Source organism: Dasypus novemcinctus, chromosome 9, assembly GCF_030445035.2.
Source record: "Dasypus novemcinctus isolate mDasNov1 chromosome 9, mDasNov1.1.hap2, whole genome shotgun sequence".
In the NCBI taxonomy this organism is placed as follows: Eukaryota; Metazoa; Chordata; class Mammalia; order Cingulata; family Dasypodidae; genus Dasypus; species Dasypus novemcinctus.
The window spans coordinates 94612375-94629390 of record NC_080681.1 but is presented as its reverse complement, the minus strand read 5'-3'; the positions used below and the strand labels follow the sequence as shown (position 1 = coordinate 94629390).

Sequence of the window (17016 nt, the reverse complement as noted above, 5' to 3'; positions counted from 1 at the left end):
CTGCAAGAGAAACACCATCAAGTTTTAGGGTAAAACAATGAAGTAACAATGTTAACTTGAGTATTTTCAAAACGCAGAATTTTTCCTGAGTTTTGAAATAATGGAGGCGTATTGTAGAAAATGCCAAACCGGATGCCTTTCAGTTTTTTTCCAAATACTGAGAATGCACATGCAATTAAGATTGTTCTACATAAAGTTTTTTATATTCTACTTTCTAGAAAGTTTCCCCAAGCTGGGTGGGCAAACTATGGGTGAAATTGCCTCAAAATGTCATAGTTAAATGGGGCTGAGCCAAAGAGAGGAGAAAATTAGCTAGATGAACTTAAACAGCCAACCCTTATATACCAAACTAGAGAAACTTTCAGATCTCATTGAAAATGTCATTCCCCATAACTTGGGAGCCATAGAACAAGTACACCTCTGGTTGGGAAGAACAGTTTGGGCAGTGCCAGAATGGTGCTTCTGCTGTGACAACTGTCAGTTTTTGTTTCACAATGAGGAAGTTCCTAATTGTAATTTCTAAAATGCTTATCAGAGGAGTTACTCTTTCCTTTTACCTTTTTCAAGCTGGGGGACCAAATGTAAGAAAAAGGCCAAGAGAGATGATAGGTCTCTGAAATTACTTGAAGGAGTTCTAGCAAGAGATGATTTGTTTAGATGTAGCATTTGTGGGTTTTTGGGAGAGTCTATCTCCAATATAAAATCCTCCATGTGAAAGGCCCTGAAACTGGAGATGATGCAACTTGTACTTGAGAAACAGGACCTACTCTATTTTCATTCATCCTGCAGGAGGAGTTCACATGTCAGTGCCTAATTAGAAGATGGGGGTGGCCTTAACATGAGGTCTACATCTACTGGATGATTTAAAATAACACCCTTCTGTTCTATACATTCATTATACACAAGGGCTTCTTGGATTTGTAGTAGACTTTATACTAGCAAAGGAAGCCAATTCCAAACCTTTTTATCAAACAGAGGTGATGTGTCCCTTGTGTAGGCTTATAGAGGAAAACCATGAGGTGCAGGCCCTTCCACCTTCAGGATACAGTAATTTCTGTAAACCAGCACCAAATAGGCCAGCACAACAATCAACAACCTAACAAACCCCACCCATTTGAGACCTCAGTCAGAAGTACCATATGCACCCAGTGCTCAGGGGGTGGGAGGGATGTGTACAGAACAGGGCTCTACCACCAAAGGACCTAACAGCTTCAGGAAGCAAGAGCTAAAAGGACAGCACCGACCTAAGACAGATCTCTGTCCTCCCAGTTACCTGAGTGTACAGAGTAGTCTCCTGTAGGGGGATGGTCTCCTTGGCTTGGCCACTTCTGTAAAATCCAAACCACTGCAGGAAGGGAAGAAAAACAAAGTCAGATCAGAATGGCTCACAATGCCAAACTAAATTTGAGACTGGCTAGTAGCTAAGACCACCAACAAACTGAACATAAACCTTGAGGAAGAAAAACAAATGGGTAAGGTTATGTCTTTTTTTTCAAAGATTTATTTTTTATTTATTTCTCCCCCCCTCGCCCAATTGTCTGCTGTGTCCATTCACCGTGTGCTCGTCTGTGACTGCTTCTATCCTTATCAGCGGCACCAGGAATCTGTGTTTCTTTTTGTTGCGTCGGCTCTCCATGTGTGCAGTGCCATTCTTGGGCAGGCTGCCCTTTCTTTCGTGCTGGGCGGCTCTCCTTACGGGGTGCACTCCTTGTGCGTGGGGCTCCCCTACGCGGGGGACACCCCTGAGTGGCAGGGCGCTCCTTGCGCGCATCAGCACTGGGCATGGGCCAGCTCCACACGGTCAAGGAGGCCTGGGGTTTGAACCGCGGACCTCCCATGTGGTAGACGGACGCCCTAACCACTGGGCCAAGTCCGCTTCCCTAAGGGTATGTCTTGAATCATCTCTAAGAGAGGATCTGGAGGGATGAGTTAATCTTTACAAAGAGCTTTCCACTTCCCCAGAATTGCCACTTCCTACTTTTATTGGACAACTACCTTGTGTAAATACCTATGCAGAACTCTAGACATTCAAGGATGTATTTATGTTCTCTATTTCCATGAAGATTCCAGTCTAATGAGGCAGAGGAACAACGAATAGTTTAGCACAGAAGTCAGCAAACTTTTTCTGTAAAGGCCAAACAGGAAATACTCTAGACTTTAAGGTCCACATGGTCCTGACTACTCAATGCTACCACTGTAGCACAAAAGCAGTCACAGACAGTATAAAGAATAAGGATAGCTGTGTTCCAATAAACTATTTATGAACACTGAAATTTGAGTTTTATATAGTTTTCACATATAAAATATTTTGATTTAAAAAAAACCCAAACACTTAAATGTAAAAACTGGTCTTAGCTTATGGGCCCTAAGAAAACAGGTGGCAGGCTGGATTTGGCCTATGGCTATAGTTAGCCAACCTCTGGCTTGCCATAACGTGCTTAGTGCTCTAATAGAGGCTGATGAGTACAAAAGAGGAAGCAGTTCTGCTTAGACCAGGGATGGCATCCCAGAGGAAGTGACATTTGAGTTTGGCCTTGACAACTGAGCATGTCAGATGGAGAAGCCAAGGCAGGCATGCTAAAGAGGGAAAAGCATGAGAAAAGGCACGCAAGAGTAAAAGCACATGCTAAGTTTGGGGCACTTCAAATAGTACAGTATGGCTTGTTCAAAGAGTGAGGTGGGGAGTGAAGGGTTGAAAAGACAGGGTAAAGCCAGATCAAGGCAGACCTTGCATGCCAAGCTTAGGGTTTTATAAACTTCTGAGCTAGTGGTTATAAACCTCTATTAGGTCACAGATCTTTTTGAATATCTGATGAAAATAGAATCTTCCCCACAGACTACTGTTACACAATTTTATATACCATTGCATGGGGTTAACAACTCTCAGAAGTCCATTTATGGACCTCAGGTGAAGAACTGCTTCACACAACGGGTGGTAGAAAGTACTGAAGGCTTTTTTCAGCAGAAAGCTGCATTGTAGTGCCATTTACTCCTATTTCTCCTGGCATGTTGTGTCCTAATTAGTGTCTCACCTCCGAATCCACAGGATCCACAATGGAATCACTGAGGAATTTCACCATCACAAACTTCTTCAAGGCCATCAGGTTTTTCTTATAGGACTCATTGACACCCTGGAGGAAAGACCAGCAGCACTTTGAGGTCACTATTTTCAGGCTCTAATATCCCTGACCAAAGGCTACTATGTTTCCCCCATGGGTATGGGCTGCATTGCCAGCTCCCTGCCCAGAATATATTTTTACAGCCTTTTCTTACAGTCCTATCTGCCTGATACTCCCCTAATGACAACGGCATAACAGGTGCAGCTGTGAAGCTGCCACTGTGCCCTCCAGAAGCGGCCAGAGAGGCTTCTTGCCAGAGAAATAAGAAACTACATTCTAGGTGGTTGCATTGTATTATTGTGTTTTTTGTTTTGTTTTGTTTTTAGGAGGTACCAGGGATTGAACCTGGGGCCTCCCGCACATGAAGCACATGCTTATTAACCAGAGCTCCACCTGCTCCACTTCTGTGTATTTTTTAGTTTGTTTTCCCTTCAAATTTTCAGTTTTAAAAAATTCCTTCAAGATAAAACTAATGTAATTGTGCCATCTAGTTTACCAGAATCTTTCAAACCATCCTCTTGTCTGGGACATAGTCCATTCTGCAGCCTCCATGTGCCCCAAAGGGACCCAAGAAGGCTCCCTACTTAAGACAGCAGCTGGGAATTTCTACATATCCCAGGAAACAAAATTATGAGCTTATCCTGCTTCTTCAACACCAGGAGAGGGGAAGGACTTAAGGGAACAGAGCCAAATAATATCAACCTCCCTAAAAGGAAGTGAATCTCAAACTCTGCATCCCTCCTCTCCACCCCCCTCTACTCCCCCCCCAAAAAAAACAAGAGAATTTCTGTTTCCAGGTCCTGCCTCGGATATTTTAGATAAAAAGGATATTTTGGGAAAACAGCTGATTTGTTTATGATGCCCTGAAGAGAAAAATGAGTACACAACTATGGTAACCTGATATGGGTGCTTACCCTCTCCTGATTTATATCTGCCAAGAAGATGCTGTGGTTGCGGTACACATCTTCATTTATGGGGTCATGCCAGTATTCTGCTTGCACCAGGCTGTAAGAAGAAAAATGAATGACGGTGACGAAGCTGTATGTCATATAGCACAGCTTGTACTTCAAAAGTACAAGACCAATCCCCCAAGGTCAAATGCACAGTCTTGAAAAGGACAAAATTCACCCTCACTTAATGAGCCTCTATTATGCAAATTACCACAAGAAAGGGGATTGATTTGAGACCCAGCTCCTGTTCACTGAGGTTTCTTCTGTATTAGGGTAGACAAGTTTATCAGCAAGAGACCTGAGACAAGCACTGGCTATTCAGCACAGTACAGATAGCTCAAAAGGCTTAGGAAATGTTCTCATCAATATTTGGTTGTCCTGTGGCACTGAGCTTTATCACATCATTCTCCTGGTCCCCACAACCCCATCTCCCTCACACTCCCTTGTTCCTCATCCTGCAAAACTCAGATCAAACATCATCACCTCTGCCTCTTCTTTCTACCATGTCTCTCTCCATCTAGCTTGCCATCCTCAGACTAGGATGGAGATCTAACTTTTCAATCACAAAGAATTTATATTGTTTAATGATGACACCAGTTTTCAGTATTCTGGTATGTCTGGAGGGCTTCCCTGCCAAAATTGATAGCCTTACCAAAGGCCTCCCAGAGGCTGTTTTACACTTAGTTCCTTCATCTATAGTACTCCCACCAAAAACAAACCAAACCAAACCAAAACAAAACAAAAAAACAACAGCAGCATGGGCCTGGAGGGAAATCCTTTGGGAAAGGGGTGTAATTGGAACATGATTGGGGCTCTTTATCCAGATTGGCAGGGAGAGAAATAAAAATTTCTCCAATAGGAATGACCCACCCAAAACTACCCTGATGGTACTTAAAGTCTTATGTAATCAAGATGATGGCAGTGCCTCATGCCTAGAAGCAGATAGGACTGAGGGTAAAGGAAGCAGGAGTCAGGTCTTAAGCAGTCTGAGTGATATTCTATGATCAGTTTATAAATATATTTGAAAAATTTTAAAGGTCTCTGGCCATAGCTTATGAGAGCAGAGGTGAACACTTGTCCTGTACTGGGGCAGAGTCCTTTCCCCAAGAATTTGAAATTGGGGCCAAGACATTTTACCTTCAGACAAAAAATCTCCTAAATAGAGAGGATTAAAACTTGGGAAGCTGTGCAAAGCCATCTTTCACCATATGGATAGCATATTGGCACAGAGAAAAAAGCAGTGGACAGAGAGAGAAGCAAAGACAACAACAGTTGGAGAGACTACCTTGGCTCCTGAAAGCTCCCATTTCTTGATTCCAGTCCCACTGAGGCCTTTGGATACCAAAATAGTATGAAATCCCTTTTTAAATATACTTTGACTTGATTTAGTTTCTTCCTTCCAACCAGAATCCCTAAATAACAAAAAGGCAACCTAGAGGGAGCAGATGTAGCTCAAGTGGCTGAGTGCCTGCTTCCCATGTACAAGGTCCTAGGTTCAATTCCTGGTACCTCCTAAAACAAACAAAGGAGAAAACCAACTCTAATTGGGGAGCAGATGTAGCTCAGTGGTTGAGTGCCTGCTTCCCGCGTATGATGTCCTGGGTTCAATCCCTGGTATCACTTTAAAAAGAAAAAAAAAGGTAACCTAGGATAAATGCAAAGTATTTCATTTCATTACTTTACATAAAGTAAACTTTCACTGTCCCCTTGCCTAGCACTCTACTTGGACTACTTGCCTTTTCAAGTCTCAGACGGCTTAGCCATGTATTACAATGAGATTTTGCTCCCAACAAAGAAAAGCCCAGAACTAGATGGCTTCACAGGTGAATTCTACCAATCATTCCAAGAAGAATTAATACCAATCCAGCTCAAACTCTTCCAAAAAACTGAGAAGGAAAATGGCCTAACTCATTTTATGAAGCCAACATTACACTTATATCAAAGCCAGATAAAGATACTAATAGAATGGAAATTACAGATTAATAGATGCAGAAATTCTCAACAAAACACTTGCAAACTGAACTCAACAGCATATTTTAAAGAATTATACATCATGATCAAGTGGGTTTTATTCCTGGTTTGCAAAGGTGGTTTATTTAACACAAGAAAATTAATGTAATACATTACAATAAGAAACTGAAGGAAAAAAACCACAAGATCATCTCAATTGATGCAAAAAGGCATTTGACAAAAACACTTCTAAAGACAGGAATAGAAGGAAAATTCCTCAACATGATGTAAGGCATATATGAAAAACCCATAACCAACATTGTACTTAGGAGAAAGTTTGAAAGCTTTCCCTCTAAGATCAGGAAAAAAACAAGGATGCCTACTCAACATTGTGCTAGAAGTTCTAACTAGAGCAATTAGGCAAGAAAAAGAAATAAAAGGCATTCAAATTGGAAAAGAAGTAAAACTCTCACTCTTCTTAGATGACATGATCCTTTATTTAGAAAATTCCAAAATATCTACAACAAAGCTACTAGAGCTAATAAACAAGTTCAGCAAAGTGGCAGGATACAAGATCAACACACAAAAATCAGTAGTGTTTGTATATACTAGTAATGAAAAATATGAGGAGGAAATCTAGACAAAAATTGCATTTGCAAAGCAACTAACAGAATCAAATATCTAGGAATTAATGTAGCCAGGGATGTAAAAGACCTGTACTCAGAAGACTATAAAAGAGTATTAAAAAACAACAACAAAACTTAATCAAATGGAAGGCCATTCCATGTTCATGGTTTGGAAGACTAAATCTCATTTAGATGTAAATTCTACCCAAATTGGTTTACACATTCAACACAGTCCCAACCAAAATCCCAACAGCCTGCTTTAAGGAAATAGAAACTTCAATTACCAAATTTATTTGGAAGGGAAAGGGTCCCAAATAGCCAAAAACATCCTAAAAAGAAAAGTGAAGTCAGATGACTCATGCTTCCTGACCTTAAAGCATATTAGAAAGCTGCAGTGATCAAAACAGCATGGTACTGGCATAAAGGCAGATACATGATCAATGGAATGGAATTAAGAATTCAGAAATAGACCCTCACCTCTACAGTCAACTGATTTTTGACAAGCCGACCAAGTCCACTTTACTGGGACAGAACAGTCTTTTCAATAAATGGTGCTGGGAGAACTGGATATCCATAACCAAAAGAATGAAAGAGGACCCCGATCTCACCCTATAAAAAAATCAACTCAAAATGGATCAAAGACCTAAATATAAAAGCCAGGACCATAAAACTCCTAGAAGATAATGTATAGGAAAGCATCTTCAAGATTTGGTGGTAAGAAGTAGGTTCTTAGACCTCACACCTAAAGCACAAACAATGGAAGAAAAATTAGGTAAATGGGACCTCCTCAAAATTAAACTCTTTTGGGAAGCGAACGTGGCTCAACTGACAGAGTGTCCTCCTACCATATGTGAGGGTCCAGGGTTCGATACCTAGGGCCTCCTGACCTGTGTAGTGAGCTGGCTCACCTGCAGAGCTGCTGCATGCAAGGAGTGCCGTACTATGCAGAGGTGCCCCCGTGCCCCATATGCAAGGAGTGTACCCTGCAAGGAGAGCTGCCCCATGTGAAAAAAGTGCAGTATACCCAGGAGTGGCACCGCACACATGGAGAGCTGGCGCAGCAAGATGACATAACAAAAAAGTGACACAGTTTCCCAGTGCCACCGAGGGTGCAAGTGGACAAAGAAGAACACACAGTGAGTGGACACAGAGAACAAAAAATGGGGGGGAGGGGGAGTAAATAAAATCTTAAAAAAAGTAAACTCTTCTGCATGTCAAAGGACTTTGTCAAGAGTGTGAAAAGGCAGACTACTAAATGGGAGAAAATATTTGAAAATCACATATCCAATAAGGGTTTAATATTTAGGATACATAAAGAGATCCTGCAATTCAAAAATAAAAAGACAAACAACCCAATTAAAAAATGGGCAAAAGACTTGAATAGACATTTTTAACTGGGAAATACAAATGGCAAAAAAAACATGACAAGGGAAGCAGACTTGGCCCAGTGGATAGGGCATCCGTCTACCACATGGGAGGTCTGCGGTTCCAACCCTGGGCATCCTCGACCCATATGCAGCTGGCCCATGAGCAGAGCTGATGCGCGCAAGGAGTGCCGTGCCACACAGGGGTATCCCCTGCATAGGGGAGCCCCATGTGCAAGGAGTGCGCCCCGAAAGGAGAGCCGCCCAGCGCGAAAGAAAGTGCAGCCTGTCCAGGAATGGCGCCGCACACACGGAGAAGTGAGCCAGCAAGATGATGTAACAAAAAACAACACAGATTCCTGTGCTGCTGACAACAGAAGTGGACAAAGAAGATCACGCAGCAAATGGACACAGAGAACAGACAACTGGGGCGGGGGGAAGGGGAGAGAAATAAATAAAACAAATCTTTAAAAAAAAAGCATGACAAGATGTTCAACATCACTAGGGAAATGCAAATCAAAACTACAATGAAATATTTCACACCTGTAAGAATGGTCACTATTAGAAAAACAGAAAACTACAAGTGTTAGAGATGATGTGGAGAAATAGGAATACTTTCTACTGCTGGTGTGAGTGTAGAATGGTACAGGTGCTGTGGAAGACTGGCACTTCCTAAACAAGTTGAATATAGATTTGCCACATGACCCAGCAATACCACTTCTAGGTATACACCCAGAAGAAATGAGAGCAGGGACACAAACAGATAAAACTACACACCACTGCTTATAGCAACATTTTTCACCATTGCCAAAAGATGGAAACAACCAACTGATGAACAGATAAATTGTGGTATATACATATGATGGGATATTATTCAGCTGTAAGAAGAAATAAAGTCATGATGCATATGACAACATGGATGAAAGTTGAGGACATTATGTTGAATGAAGCAAGCCAGACCAAAAAGGACAAATATTGTATGATTTCACTAATATGAACTAAGTATAATGAGCAAATTCATGGCATTAATAGCTAGAATATAGGTCACCAGAAGATAGAATGAGGATAGAGAATGGAAAGCTGAGGTTTAATTTGTGTAGAATTGATAAAAAAATTGTTTTTAAATGTTTGGAAATGGATAGAGGTGAAAGCATATTATAGTATTAATAATTAGCAGCACTAATTTTAATATATGGGTATGATAGTGGTTGAAAGGAAAACTTTAAAGTTGTGTATATCACTAGAAGGAAAGCTAAAAGATGAAATGTGGGACTGTTTAGCATAACATATCCTTTTGTGAACAGTGAATATGTTTCAATAAAGTTGATTTTTTAAAAAAATGATATTTTGCCTATATAAAGAAACTAAAATGGTAATGGATGGTGAATGTAATTGACAGCACTGAATTAAATATCTGAATGTGTTTAAGAGGGGAAATGTTTGGGTGCATATATTGTACTAGAATAAAAAAATAGACATGGAACTACACAATAGAAACAGTGAACCCTAAGTTAAACTATGAAGAAAAAAGAAACATAAAAAAGAAAAAGCAAATAAATTAACTTTATAAAATTAGAAAAATATTCTAAAAGTTAATCTGTAAATGAGCTATTGAGAACTCAATTCATTTTCCATGGAAACTTTTATAAATGGTGAGCTATAGCCTGCTCACAGGTCCATTTCATCTACATTATTAAATGTACCTCAAGTCATTTCACTTCTTTCCACTTTTTTTTTTTTTTAGGTACTGGGGGTTGGGGATTGAACCTGGGACCTCATATGTGGGAAGCCAGCACTCAACCACTGAGTCACATTGCCTTCCCCGAGTTGGTTTTTCATTTGGTTTGCTTGCTGTTTTTGTTTTTTCAGGATGCACTGGAAACTGAACCCAGGACCTCCACGTGGGAGATGGGTGCTAAACTGCTTAAGCCACATCTGCTCCTCCACTTCTCTCCATCTTGCCATCACTACCTTCGTGTCCAAGTCACCACCATCCCTCATAGCAACAGCCCTCTAACTATCGCCGTTTTTCCTCTAACTCCCTTACAATCTAATCTCTAGAAAGCAGTGGAGATTTCCAAAAACATAAATCAGGCCATGTTATTCCACTGCTTAAAACCTCCCAGTAGTTTCCCATGATGTTTGGAATAAAATCCAAACCCCTAACACAGCCCACCAGTCCTTGAAAGATGAAGGCCCTACTTCTCCGTCCAACTCTTCCTCTCTAACACTAAGCTCTAGCCACACTGGCCGAGAACAGGCCAAGCGCAGGCCAGCCTCAGGGCCTTTGTGCTTGCTATTCCCTCTGCCTGTTCCCTCTTTCCTTAGCTCCTCACTTGCTCTTTCCTTCTCATCCTTCAGATCCCAGCTTAAAGATCCTCTTCTTCAAAGACCATCTGTCCAAAGTAGGTACCCCTTCCGCGACTCCCAGCCACAGCGTCTGTTTATTTCTGTCATGGCCTTATCACTATTAGAGGCTATCTAGTGTATCTGTTTCCTTGGAGGACCCGTTCCCCACTAGTATGTTACTTCCTGACAGCAAGGAACCCTAATTGTCTTGTTCTCCACTATATCCCCAGGACCTACAGTAGGGACTGGTATGTATCAGTAGATCAATATTTGACAAAATTATGAATGAAATATTTTACACTGCGACTGAAAGAGAAAACAAAACCATTCCAATACTTGTAACAAAGGATACAGAAAAAACAAAGTTGAGTAACAATTCTTAACACAGCACCCTTAGTGATAACAGCTGAAACTTCCCTACTCAATACTAACTCAGCGCTGCACTAAATGCTTTACACCCAATTTGTTTACTCTTCACAACAACTCTTCAGGGAAATGGTACTGTTAAATTCATATTAGAGATGAGCAAAATGAAGAGGCTCAAAGACACCTAAGGTCACAGAGCTAGGGTCTCCAACAACCCCCTAGAGAGAGGGCAGGAAAGGTCTTTTTTTTTCTTCTTCCATTTTTGCCTGTCTGCAGATAACTATTTTCCCCGCACACTTGATTACTACTTTGAGGTTAAGCATAGAAATCTAGGTTGGAAATCATTTTCCTTCAATATATAAAAAAAGCAAATCGCCTTCTAGCTAGTAGTGTTGCTCTCAGGGGTCTGCTGCCATTAGAAGTCTCTCTGGGGAAAACGGACTTTGGCCCAGTGGTTAGGGCGTCCGTCTACCATATGGGAGGTCCGCGGTTCAAACCCCGGGCCTCCTTGACCCGTGTGGAGCTGGCCATGCGCAGCGCTGATGCGCGCAAGGAGTGCCGTGCCACGCAAGGGTGTCCCCCGCGTGGGGGAGCCCCGCGCGCAAGGAGTGCGCCCGTGAGGAAAGCCGCCCAGCGTGAAAAGAAAGAGCAGCCTGCCGAGGAATGGCGCCGCCCACACTTCCCGTGCCGCTGACGACAACAGAAGCGGACAAAGAAACAAGACGCAGCAAATAGACACCAAGAACAGACAACCAGGGGAGGGGGGGGATTAAATAAAAATAAAATAAAAAAAAAAAAAAAAAAAAGAAGTCTCTCTGTATGTGGCCTCACTGCGATCTATTTACCCCTAGTGTTCCAGGAGTATATATCCCTTGGTGAGGGCTTGTTCTGTTTGTTTTCCCCACTCATTGCCCTGGATACTTGGTGGCAGTATGGTACTGTTTATGAATTCCAAAACTAGATACTGGATTGTGTTTGTAAATGGATCTATTCCTCTGGGTGTATTAGATTGTTATTAGGTTCAGATGTTTCACTTTCACTTTATTAAATCAAGATTAGGGCTTTTATTTGACCACATCATTAGGCGACTTGGTTTGAGTCCTACCCCCTCTCCCCCACATACACCTTTATGGGCTATATAAATGGATGCTCAGTCAAAGACAGGGAAGTAAATACATGGAGGAGAACACAGAGAATTTTAGTTTTGATTGCTGGAGGCGCTAGGAGAGAGCCGAGCTGTTCACCTGATAGCTTGAAGCTGAAGAGACCAGAGCCCTGAACAGCTGAGAAAGGCCAGAAAGAAACAAGCCCTGGGGAAGAGAGAGATGAGCCTTGTGGTAGCCTACAGCTGAAAACAGAAGGAGCTGGGACCTCCCAAGGCTTGGAAGAATAAGGCTGAATCCTCACAGAGACCAGCAGCCATCTTGCTCCAACATGTGGCAACAGACTTTGGTGAGGGAAGTACCTTATGCTTTATGGCTTTGTGACTGTAAACTTCTACCTCAAATAAATACCCTTTATAAAAGCCAACAAATTTCTGGTACTTTGCATCAGCACCCCTTTGGCTGACTAATACAACTGTAGTTCTGAGATATTTTCTTGTATTATTTCCTTGATCATTCCAATCTGCTCTTTCCCTACTTTTTTTTTTCTTTTTTTCCTTTGTATTTTTTTAACTTAAAAAATAATTTCAAACTTACACGGTAGTTGCAAAGATACTACAAACCAGGAAGTGGACTTGGCCCAGTGGTGAGGGCGTCCGCCTACCACATGGGAGGTCCATGGTTCAAACCCTGGGCCTCCTTGACCCGTGTGGAGCTGGCCCATGTGCAGTGCTGATGCGTGCAAAGGAGCGCTGTGCCACGCAGGGGTGTCCCCCGCATAGGGGAGCCCCATGCGCAAGGAGTGCACCCCGGAGGGAGAGCCGCCCAGCGCAAAAGAGAGCACAGCCTGCCTAAGAATGGCGCTGCCCACACGGAGAGCTGACACAAGATGACACAATGAAAAGAAATACAGATTCCCATGCCACTGACAACAACAGAAGCGGACAAAGACGACGACAAAGAAAACAGACACACAGAACACAACCGGGGTGGGCGGCGGGGAGAAGGGGAGAGAAATAAATAAATTAGTTAATCTTTTAAAAAAAAAAAGATACTACAAATCCCATTCTGATAACTCCGGCACACCCCCAGTCCCACCATTTCCCAGATCCACCAATTTTAACATTTTGCCACCTTTGCTGTTTCTCTCTTTCTCCCCATCACCTTTCTTTACCTTTCTATCTATATCATCCATCTAATCTACCATCCATAATTTTCCGAACATATGAGAGCAGGCTGTACACATCATACTCCTTAAACATATAATACTGCCTTGTACATTTCATATGAACAAGGATATTCATTTATGTAATCACCTTAAGTGCAGTTATCAAGTTCAAGAAATTTAACATTGAAGTAAAGCTTACATTCTATATTCCAATCTGTTCTTATGTCCTAAAAATGTCCTTTATATATATATATATATATATATTTTTTATTTAACACTTTATTAAAGTTAAGAGAGCACAAAGAATGTTATATTAAAAAACATGAGGGGGAAGCGGACTTGGCCCAGTGGTTAGGGCGTCCGTCTACCACATGGGAGGTCTGCGGTTCAAACCCTGGGCCTCCTTGACCCGTGTGGAGCTGGCCCATGCACAGTGCTGATGCTCACAAGGAGTGCCAAGCCACGCACGCGTAGGGGAGCCCCACATGCAAGGAGTGTGCCCCTTAAGAAGAGCTGCCCAGTGCGAAAGAAAGTGCAGCCTGCCTAAGAATGGCGCCACCCACATGGAGAGCTGACACAACAAGATGATGCAACAAAAAGAGACAGATTCCCCTGCCACTGACAACAACAGAAGCGGACAAAGAAACAAGACTCAGCAAACAGACACAGAGAACAGACCACCGGGGGGGGGGGGCTGGGGGGGAGGGGAGAGAAATAAATCTTAAAAAAAAAAACAAAAAAACCCCACACAAAACATGAGGTTCCCGTATAATCCACTCCCTAACCCCCCACCCCCATAATTTTTGTAAATTGTATTTTTTTGAAGATATATACATCTCAAAAAATGTTACATTAAAAAACACAAGAGGTTCCCATATACCCCCGACCTCCCCACCCCACTCCTCCCACACCAACAACTTCTCCCATCATTGTGGCACACTCATCACACTTGGTGAACATATTCTGGAACACTGCTGCACCACATGGATAATAGTTTACCCTGTAGTTCGCACTCCCCCCCAGTACATTCAGTGGATTATGGCAGGATATATAAAGTCCAGCATCTGACCCTGCAATATCATTTAGGACAACTCAAAGTCCCAAAAATGCCCCCACATCACATCTCTTCTTCCCTCTCCCTGCCCTCAGCAACTACTGTTGACAATTTCTCCACATCAACACTACAATTTCTTCTATTACTAGTCACAATATTTTTATAGTGGAATATCAGTAAGTCCACTCAAATCCATATTTTATTCCTCCATTCTGTGGATCCTGGAATGGTGATGTCCACTCCACCTCTAGATCAAGAGGGGGCTTAGATTCCACATGGATGACAGATGCAATTCTTCTGCTTGCAGTTGTAGGCACTCTTGATTCCTTGGTGTGGTGGTTGATCATCATCACCTCCTTGTTAGCTGACGTGGGTAAGTCCAATGAACCAGAGAGTAGGAGTTGCAACTCTGCTGAGGCTCAGGGCCCAGCTGGCACACATGGGCAGTCCAGAGATTCAAGTCCCCTGAGTAAACACCATCCCTAGTGCCAACCACACGTTCAGTAAAAGTGACAGAAGAGGCATGTGTAGAGAGATCATATCTTAGTCTAGTTCTATCACACTCAGGAGCACAAATTCCAAAGTAGGGCACTCAGACATGGCACAGAACTCCAAATCTGCCATGACCATATATCCCGTGGACCTCCGAAGCCTTCAGGAGAACCAGTACCTAGGGTTGTACCTACTTTGGCTTTTTCTGGGGTCCTGCTGAAGCGTGTGTAAGCACAACCCCTCTGATGAACTCCCGACTCTTTTTTGAAGCCTCTTAGCCATATAAACTCATTTGTCTTTGCCATTTCCCCCTTTTATTCAAGGTCAAAAAGCAGTTTTTAACACAGGATCCTACATGTAAGCTGAAATATTCTGCTGGTCTGAGTTCATCCTTTTATTGAAGGTCTCTTTCTAGTTGCATCACCAGCTAGTGATTGGTAGTAATCCCTTGGTGCCAGGGAGGCTCAACCCCATGAGTCACATACCATGCTGAGAGGAAGGGAATGCATTTACATGCTGAGTTTGGCTTAGAGAGTGGCCACATTTGAGCAACATGGAGGCTCTCAGGAGGTAACTCTTAGGCACCCTGCAGCTCTAGGCCTAGTGCATATTTCAGGTACACAGGCTCATAAGCATAGTAATCAGTACTAAGGGCTCATTATTCGACCATACTTCCTTGTTGGTCTTTGCTGTTGCCCTTGGGGGATTATGGCTGTTCCACTGGGGAATGTAACAGAGCTCCCCTGGGTAGGAACTCAGCACTCCCTCAGTTGATGTTTGTAACTGTAATTACTATGAAAATATCCAACATATATCAGAACATTTTTATGTCCCCTATATACATGCCCTGGAGAACTCCCTCCCACCCATGTGCTCCCCATCAGTAACACCCCAACCAGTGTTCCTCCCCTGCCATAGTTGAATCTCACTGTGGTCCAGAATTTCTTCAACAATGAAGACTAATATAATGTCAAATTCAATTAACAGGAAATGGAAATATAGTGATGGGTTTAAAGTTTAGAAATAGAATACATACTAATTTAGAAATACTAAAATAAAGTAAAATTAAGTTGGTGTATTAAAAAAATGAAATGTTTTTAACATTTGCCTTTCATCACTGTAATAGGTGTTGCCCTGTATGTACAGTGGGAAGGCACTCTCTTTCATTTCTTGCTAAGTGTCTACATCCTTTCTTTCCTCCCTCCCTCCCTCCCTCCTTTTCTTCCTTCCTTTTAAAATTTTTAGTTTCCTTATGTTTTACATTATGGTTTACATTTTTTTTTTTTTTAAGATTTTTATTATTTATTTAATTCCCCCCCTCCCCTGGTTGTCTGTTCTTGGTGTCTATTTGCTGCGTCTTGTTTCTTTGTCCGCTTCTGTTGTCGTCAGCGGCACGGGAAGTGTGGGCGGCGTCATTCCTGGGCAGGCTGCTCTTTCTTTTCTCGCTGGGCGGCTCTCCTCACGGGCGCACTCCTTGCGTGGGGGAGCCCCACGCGGGGGACACCCTTGCGTGGCAGGGCACTCCTTGCGCGCATCAGCACTGCGCATGGCCAGCTCCACACGGGTCAAGGAGGCCCGGGGTTTGAACCACGGACCTCCCATGTGGTAGACGGACGCCCTAACCACTGGGCCAAAGTCCGTTTCCCCTGGTTTACATTTTAGCTTACAGACTTTTATACAATTTTGGTGTAAGTTAACATGTCCTATATCCATCATTACATGATCTTATGGAGCACTTTCACTGCCCCCCAGTGTTGGAAACTGAGGCACAGTGGTCTTGCAAGGAGAGACGTGCTGTCTCCATGGCTACGGTTGCAACATAAGGAATGCAACAGTTGAATGCTTGATGGCTATCAGGATGATGCCACAGGCAGAGATAAAAATGAGCACATATATTTTATAGTAAATAAAACACTTAAGACTTTGCACCTTGAGATAAGATTTTTTGAATTCCTTAGATCATGAGTAATGCTACTAATTAACTGCATGTTGATGCTTGTTCTCATGTAGACTGGGGTGTACAGAGAGCCCCTTGTAAACAATAAAATTTTCTAATGAGTTTGTGCTCTTAGACCCCCTGATCCCAGTCTTCTCTTTGTTTTTCATTCCCGATACCCTTCTGGCCAACATTCCGACACCCCAGTTGCCCTGCTTCCATCTATTCTATACCTCTCTTCTTCCTCCCCTCAGGGCCCACAGTGACAATCAATCTTCACTACTTGAGGGACCAGATTTACAGATACTTGCAACAATGCTGAGGGTTTGACATACTAGACAGCCCTAACCCATTGGGAGCCCCCGATTCTCCCGAAAGACACAATTCCCTCTGAGAACATCAATCCTCCCCAGGATGTAGGTACACTTTCACACTCATTGTATGGGTCTCCACCAATAATAAAACACACTATAACAAAATGAGCACTCACACACTCCCTAGAAGCCTGCCCCTGTACCAGAGCCCCCCCGCCAGTACAC

General features: G+C 42.7%; 1 protein-coding gene across 1 annotated transcript in view; it reads right to left on the bottom strand.

Moving 5' to 3' along the window:
- The window catches only part of PPT1 (palmitoyl-protein thioesterase 1), a 54303-nt gene that overhangs the window by 1469 nt on the left and 35818 nt on the right, over positions 1-17016 (bottom strand). Inside the window, exons 6-8 of the mRNA XM_004450628.3 lie at positions 4034-4124; positions 3033-3131; positions 1274-1345 (exon numbers count right to left, since the gene is read on the bottom strand). Coding sequence (XP_004450685.1) covers positions 1274-1345; positions 3033-3131; positions 4034-4124 — 262 coding nt within the window. The remainder of the gene's footprint in view (positions 1-1273; positions 1346-3032; positions 3132-4033; positions 4125-17016) is intronic.